We start from the raw sequence: 8,243 nt of genomic DNA on the forward strand, positions 1-8,243 counted from the left end.
ACGGCGAGCGGTCCGGGACCGTGAGAAAGACCTTTTCTGACCCTGGAAGATTCTCGGAATCGTTCGACGAAAAACAATACTCGGAATCGTCCGACAAGTTTCGACTTGACCGCGAGCGGCCTGCGGACAAAGGATTGCGGTGCGACGTTGAATTTCGGAAGGTTCTGAAATAAACTCTTACTTATCGGGATAGAGGTTCTGAAATAACGGTTGATATTGACGATGCAAAATATTTTATTAAAAAAAAACATCTTAAGATTAAAGTTTTACATGAAATTCGTAATGTTGATATATGAGTGTTCGTACTCGACGGTATCGTACCCATGCTTCAGGCAATGAGAATGAATAACTGTTTAAGTAGATACCGATTGTCTTTAGTGTTTGAGTAAGAAATTTCGCAGTAACAATACGTTTTGAGCTGCACAGTTTGGACGTAATATAGCGTGATGCGTACAGTTTGAATTCGTGTCTGACATTTTATTCAATTTTTGCAACGACGGACAACCCAAATCCATCAAATCAACTTCAACTTTTTACCCAGAATTTTCTGCAGCCAACTCTTCTTCTCCAAACCTTTAACGTAAATTGTTGAAGCCTTACGCAGCGACATACATTCGATGGTGAGGTCGAGCTTCTCGAAAGGTAAATCACCACCTTCCCAGGATAGTCTATGATAATTCCGTGACAGCCACAGATTTTCGCTTTTGAATGGAGCGAGTAAATAATTCCAATCGTACGGAGGTTCGAAGAGGAAAATTGACGGGTTGGTATCTTCGTTGAGTGACACAACTGCCAACTCTTTTGGTGTAAAACCGGGACCCGGTCTTCTGAATCCTTGTACGTCGACTACGAACTCCATCGTGAAAAATACTGAATCGATTGTCACAACGTTCAAGGTTTTTATACCAATTTCCTCACCCCACCACTCAGCGGGTTATATTCAATTATACGATCATGTAAAATCAAGCAGTAGGCAGATGTACCGGTAGGAAAGTTATTTTCAGCCTCAAATTCGATACGAATATCTACCGGTCCAGATTTCAGAGCCTCGTTTTGTTTCGAACAGTCGATGAAAATCAGAGGTTCGTACTGTAGAAATTCGCTCTTCGTCAACAGAGGCTCGGGTTCTTTGCCGTAATAGGTGGCTTGAAAGTTTGCGTACATCTCGCACAGTAATGCAAAGCGATTTTGACTCATGTCCAAGTTCAGGTTATCGTACGGATAATACTCGGAATTCAAGAAGAGCTTGACGTCAGTAATGTTACAGTGATCAAGATGACTGGCATTTTTGCCGGCTTTGTTTTTTCGATTCATTCGAAAACCGAGCATGACAAATCGCGGTTTTTCCAAATAGGTTGATGTTTTCACAGTCCAAACGTGTTTCGTGGTTGCCGGTAGCAAAGGATATTCGTACAACTCCCAACTGCGGAAGCTCATGGAGACTGGTGTATCTTTTTCAATGAAATTCAACAGTGCGATTTTTCGTTGATCCGAGAGCTTCACATAGGGTACTAACCATTCCACCTGATTGATCACGATTCTAAAGTCTTCGACTTGATTTTGAACGGTGGCATTCAAATCACTTTTTGATCTTGTAAGAATCAGCTCGTGTTTCGCGTTAACGACGATCTTGCGATAGTCTTCAGCGAAGCCCTATATCATGCTCAAGGGAATAACTACGTCAAAGTTGCCATCGGCATCAGTTAATTTTTTCGTTTCCTGAACATCGAGCCATCCAGCATTTTCCATAAACCAACTTTGACCAGGGCTGAGCGAAGCAAAACCTTTCAGCAGGCTGGTCAGACCAACGTTTTTACATTTATCAATTCCTACGGCGATTAGTTCGTACCGTACATCTTCGAACAAATGGCAGATGGCGTCATTGACCAAAGTTGTGATCGCTGCTGCAGTGCCGTCCGATTTGAGCAATTTTCCAGAGATATGCAGCGATCTCTTGCTCGGTAATACGCATAAATCCTGATGCTGAACGGTGATTCGAATCTCATTGCTGTTGTTGATAGTTGACGATGCGTACGGTTTGTGTGCGTGTATTTCTTGGTGGGCGATTGATTTGTCAAAGACGACAGGTGTTTGAATGCTCAAGATTTCCTCCTCCATGGTACAAAGCATGCAACGAAACAGCAGAATCGCAGTTTCATTTGTCGGAAATTCCTTTTCTAAAATGTGTCAGCTTTAAACCCAGAGCTATCCGGAACTCCACGTTTCAACGTGTTAGCGGTTCGGGAATCGATCGATGACTGACTTGATCGGGACATGCTGACTGACTACCATAACTCTTTTTGGACAATCTGTTATACATATACAATACCCATCCTTCATTGCGATTTGATGTGCAGTCTCACAGTTATAACTTCTCCACGAAAATTAACCAGATCTCCGTCTTGATCGACTAACCGAAGCTGGACGTGATCTATGGTCTTGACGGTGATCGGAAGGTGAATGATGTGCGACGGTACTTCCACGATCTTATATCCCGGTAGCACGATAGGGAAAAATTCGTGAATAGTATGCACTTTATGTACATTGACGTAGGCGCCCGTTGTAATGTTGCATTCGACTCGCAACGCGTTGACCTTGAGTATAGTTACAGGCACATCCGAATGGTGAGTTTGGTTAGCTGCCAATACGCGCGGTGTAAATCCGAGAAGCTGACCAATAGAATCGTCAGGTTCCAAATTTACGATATGGTTACATTTGATTTTGCTGCATAACGTATTGTTACAAAGGGTGAAATCACCCGTTTTGCCCCCTCTTTGATGATCTAGTAGTCATCATAGATAAAAGACGTTTATAAACATCTTATGTCTTTCAAAAGAATGAGGTTGCTGCGTCAACCAACATTATTGTAAAAACAGTCTTGTTTCAGACTTTAAACGAGAAACACATATTACACAATTAAAGCTTTTTTACAATATTTTATTCACGCTTTTGATTTCGACTTGATAATTAAACTCGCGGATCCATATTTATTTCCGTAACGTCAAAGAACGTTACAGTATTGATGTTAGGCTTTATGCTGATTTCAATGTTGGTATTTTTTAACGCGTCTCGAACATACTTTTCAATATCCTCAATTTCGTAGCTGCCAGTGGATATAGTGACTACCTTATCGGCTACGTATATTTTATTGTGACCGACATGAACGTTGGGAATGGAATTGAAGGTTAACAGTTCAACGAGATCGAGAACATAATTTTTGTTCAGAGCAAGTTCGATCGGAGGAAAATATTGCGCTTCGAGAATCGAAGACGTTCCCGATATCGTTAATGTAAACGAATCATTCATGACTGCAAGTGCTCCGCTGACGTTATTAAATTACGTGTCATGTTTATATAGCTCATCGCTTAGAAATTTCAGACACAAGTGTCCACAATCGAATGTACCGTAATCCTGATACCTTTCGTCGTTGTGCTTAACGCTACCAACACCGAGATATTTCACGAGGTCTAACGGCGGTTAAAGATGACCGAAACTGTCGAAGTAAACTACATCGCTGCCGCGATTCTTATATGCAACCCAGTGTGTTCCAGGACCGTCTTTATCGTTGAGATTGATTACAGCTGTTTCGTTTTTTGGTGGCCCGGTTTTGGGCATTTCGTTGCGCATAAAGACACCTCGGAAGTATGGAATTTTCATGATTTTTGCATACTTCAGCAAATCCCAGTCGGTCAACGCTCGGGGTGGTAGCTTCACATTTAGTTTTTTGAAAGATGAATACCGAAACCCTTTCTATGAGCTTTGAGATGCAGAACTTTACCGAAGGCGATCGCTTCCATCGCTTTGTCATGCCGTTTGCTTTCCTCCAATTCTCGTTTAGCCGCGCTCCCATCGTTTACAGCCTTTGCTATACCCGCATCACCTCCCACTAACGCACCCGTAGCGCTGAGACCGGCAAAAATAGGTATAAGAGAAGGTAGAAATCCGCCAACTTTTGAGAGTACCGGTAGAACGAGCGGTGATCGGACATTATGTTTACCACCTTCTTTTTTCACTGCTTCTCGAGCACCTTTGAGTGCAGATTTGATGCTCGTTTTCGCGTCGTAGCTTCGAATCATAGACCGTTTTGCCGCTCGTATAAATTTGTTCAAGGAAACGTTCTTAGGTTTTCGACACCCCATGCCTAACTTTGTTTTCACCGTCATCGTGTTAGCTACAGCCCAAGCGGCTGCCTTCTCACCCAAATTTGCGTCCTTCGCAAGAACCTGTTTCCAGGCGTTTTCGGCTAATATTTTATCCGCAACGCTTCTAGCTTCAAGGTTCTCACGATTTTTCGAATACGCTATATCGTGTTCCTTACACGCTGCATCGAGAGGATTGATACCGAAATCGCCTCTCCCAAGTCTTTTCGTCAACTTGGTGCTAGGACCGCAGTATTGGTAACCGGGAACATGCAACTTGATCGGAAGTTTGTTGATAATGCTATTTACCAAACCTTTCCCACTTGATCGCTTTTTTGACGATCGTTTACGATCACTTGTGTGCACAATCATGTCCGCTTCGCGACTGAGAGAGTTGTTATAAACGATGCATTTATAGAAAATCCAGACAGTCACGTTTGAGATGAAGTTCGAGACACAATCGATCAAGCTGCCCGTGATGAATTTTGACAAATTTACGCAGCGAAGTACAAACCGGAAAAAACGTCATGGCGAATTGTTGCCGAGTAGTGTACGTGCGGTATTCTGCGGACCATCTAACTGTGGCAAAACCAACGCATTATTTGCGCTTATAACGCATCCGAACGGTTTGAGGTTCGAAAACCTGTACGTTTACTCAAAATCTCTCAATCAACCGAAATACAAGTTTCTCAGTCAAGTGCTCGAAAATGTCGACAGTGTTGAGTATTACCCCTTTAGCGAGCATGAGCACGTCATTGCACCGAACGAGACGCAACCTAACTCGATCATGATATTCAATGACGTAGCGTGCCAGAAGCAAGATAACATACGCGCGTACATTTGTATGGGTAGGCATCACGACGTAGACTGTTTCTATCTTTGTCAGACGTACGCTCGAATCCCTAAGCATCTCCTGCGCGACAACACTAACTTGCTGGTCTTATTCAAACAAGACGAGATGAATCTGAGACATGTCTACAACGATCATGTAAACACCGATATGTCGTACGTAGAGTTTAAAGACTTGTGTGCGACATGCTGGAACGGTGACAAATATGGGTTCGTAGTGATCGACAAGGATAGAGAGCTCGGTAATGGTCGGTATAGGAGGGGATTTGACAATTTCATAAACATGACAAAAAAATAGAATACACGATCTTCGAAGGCGACGGAACAGTAGCTTTCCAGAACTAGTTGTGTAAACATGCAGGAAATTCGTAAGAATAAAAAAGTCTTGCATCGTATCGCTCAAGTGAGTAATGCGATTCCTCGTAAGTACAGAATCCTCAAGACGGGAAAAGAGTCGCAGCAGGAAACAATGAAGGATGTCTTTAAACCTGTGGCAACCCCGCTCCAGGAATTAGTCAATGTTTCTCGAGGCACGAAACTTGTCAAGGAAGAGGTGAAGGAAGAACTCAAAACTGAAACGAAGGATGAGCCGAAGAACGAAATGGAAGCAGAAGATTCTCTTGCAACTGCAGAGGAAGAGGATCAAACCGTCACGGAATCGTCGGTGAGATCAGAGGATGAATATCTTGAGATGCTCAACGATAACCAAAGACAGCACGAGTTGGATACCGTGTACGGGGTACGGAGTCTTTCTACTGCCGGGCTGATGGTTGGTGACTCACCGATAAGCTTCGAGCGCGATTCTGTTCGCAATGGCGGCACGCTATATCCGAAAACTCAAGGACTGCTGGAGCTGCTGTTTAAAAAGACGCCCAACAGCGCTTACGTTACCCGCAACGACAGGGAGAATTACAGAAATATCTTTCTCGCAACAAATGCTCACAGAAAGTATTATAGCGCCACCGAGCCTATCCGAAACGCTCAGAGCGCCAAATTCAAGCATTTAATTGCTGAGCTGCTCAATAAATCGTCACAGATGTCGAAGCGTAAGGGCAAAGGTGTTCTGCTACCTCAGGCTTGGGTTACTCGCCAAGGTGTTAAAACAGATTAGATTTTCTGGGACGACGCCAACGAGCTGGTGGAACGTCTTCGTTTGCTCATAGCATCTGAAGCGGCTGGGAATACAAGTCACAACAACGAAATTATGTCGATTCTGGAAGAATTACGGGAAGCCGGAATCATTTATTAGCCAATTCTCGTCGACTCTGCAATCATTTTCGAGATGAGCGTCGACGTGTTTGGACGTCAGCTGAATAAAAACACAGATGCGAGCACTCGCGGTCCTCCGGGTGTCGGGTTTCAAATAACAGCGGACGGGCATTACGATATACGGAACAAGAGACTGTGCAATGTCGCAGATCCCGCAGAGCCGAACAATGCTGTAACTTTAAAAACCTTAAGACGAAAATTCAGCGTGTTGCAAAAACAAATCGACAACCTCGTTCAAATGATCAAAGCTTTGGAGATCACCGGTAAATGTTTCTCCTCGAGCTTCTTCCAACAGTCTATGTAATCGTACGGGAAGACACCTTTTCTAGTCAATAACCAAAATTTGTTCAAGCTACTGCAGAATTCACGTGTTATTGTTTTTTGACAATCGTCCAGATACGATGATAATTTGTCGAGGCTGCTAGGCATGAAACGGTACGAATCTATGAAACGGAACGTTACATCCGTTTTCTTAACGAATTTAGTGAAGGAAATGTACTTTTCTTTATTAACAGGTAATAGTTTAACATTACCTTCGAATGACGTTGCCAGGGCTTTGATCAGAAAATGCGAATCGTAACCCGACAGATTGTGGAATATCACTGGGATAGTGTGCGAATTATGGTCATTTGGATTATATCTTCGGAGAGCAGCACCACGGTACTTTTCCGTGAAATGACAGTGATCCCGATGTTTCACGTCTGTGGGCGTAAAAGATTTTTCACAAATATCACAGACCGCCGATAAATCAAATTCGTTGATCTGATTGAAATTTAATGATTCCATCGGTACAACAGTCTTGTAGTATCCCTCTAACGAATGTGCCAATTCCTTCAACTCATTCACAAACCATTGAATGCAAGTTTCCCCGCGATTAATTCTGAATTATGAAAGCGAATCGTCAAACGCACAATACAGATAGTAAGCTATACTATACTGAAGATTCTTCTGATAAATTGTTCTATTTTCCCTAAAACTTTCATGTGTGAGCTGCAGTAAATATTCTAGATCTGCGTAAACGCAGAACGGAACGGTTTCTTTGTGTTGAAAATTTTTGAATTTGAGAATCTTGTCCTCTTCTGCTGGTAAGATAACTTTGGTTTTGTTCAAATTCATGCAATCTACATTGTGCTTGAACAAACACCTCTCAGATTGGAAGTGTGATAGACACCCATCGCACAACCAAGAACGACCATTACGTTTAGAAATTTGGGAACTTGTCAACCGCGATAAATTCCGAATCCATGCAAAATGATGTGTTACATTCTTTTCAATATTTTCCATACCATCATCGTTATCGTCGTTTTCAGACTCTATTACTAAAAGATGGATTGTAGGCTTATCAGACTTGTTTCGACTTAAATAAATGAGTACAATTTCACTGCGCTTTTATTTTTCCGCACTATCTATACCGTAAACGTTATTTGAAAGTTTGTCAAGTTTCTCAAATTTTGGAATCTGGTCTAAAGATATTGGAAAATGCAAACCGTCGTATTGTAGCACTGAGCTGAAATGTGGATACGAAGTGATTTCGCTGGGATTGTTGTTGGCTGGAAAGAGGGCTGCGGTGACCGACCAGAGGAAGCAATACGCGTCTCTGTTGCGGATGTTGACGACAGCCTTTTTATCTTGAATATCTTTGGGCAGTGGTGTGTATGTGAACACACCGCCACGCAGTGGCACGTACTTGTTGATATTTACAGTCAAATTGATTATTTCGGTCAGCGACCAACCAGAGTCTCTCTCTTGAAAATCTTCCACGTTGGCCAACACTTTTTGCTTTACGTGCTCTTCGAACCACCCGTGTATGTCAGCTGGCTGGAGGATGATCTGGTTTCTCGTGTTAAAATATTTCATTTCCTCAACAAGTTCAGTGTTTTTCGTTATATTGAATTTACAATACAAGACACAGTTTGCTTTTAAACTTCCCACTTTTCGTAGCATTTTCTTCAGTCTTGCAACGACAAGGTGTTTCGCATCTTCCAA

The 8,243-nt window shown here is 42.6% G+C and overlaps 1 protein-coding gene across 1 annotated transcript; it reads right to left on the reverse strand.

Annotated features, from left to right (window-relative positions):
* Positions 1 to 514: 514 nt before the first annotated feature.
* LOC138191172 (uncharacterized) lies at positions 515 to 2,118 on the reverse strand. The gene is made up of 3 exons (XM_069137368.1): positions 1,692 to 2,118; positions 984 to 1,640; positions 515 to 870 (listed from the first exon to the last, which is right to left on the reverse strand). The coding sequence occupies exons 1-3, from the start codon at positions 2,116 to 2,118 to the stop codon at positions 515 to 517; spliced, it is 1,440 nt and encodes a 479-aa protein (XP_068993469.1).
* Positions 2,119 to 8,243: the final 6,125 nt, after the last annotated feature.

The sequence above is a fragment of the Neodiprion pinetum genome, chromosome 6 (assembly GCF_021155775.2).
Source record: "Neodiprion pinetum isolate iyNeoPine1 chromosome 6, iyNeoPine1.2, whole genome shotgun sequence".
Lineage (NCBI taxonomy): Eukaryota > Metazoa > Arthropoda > Insecta > Hymenoptera > Diprionidae > Neodiprion > Neodiprion pinetum.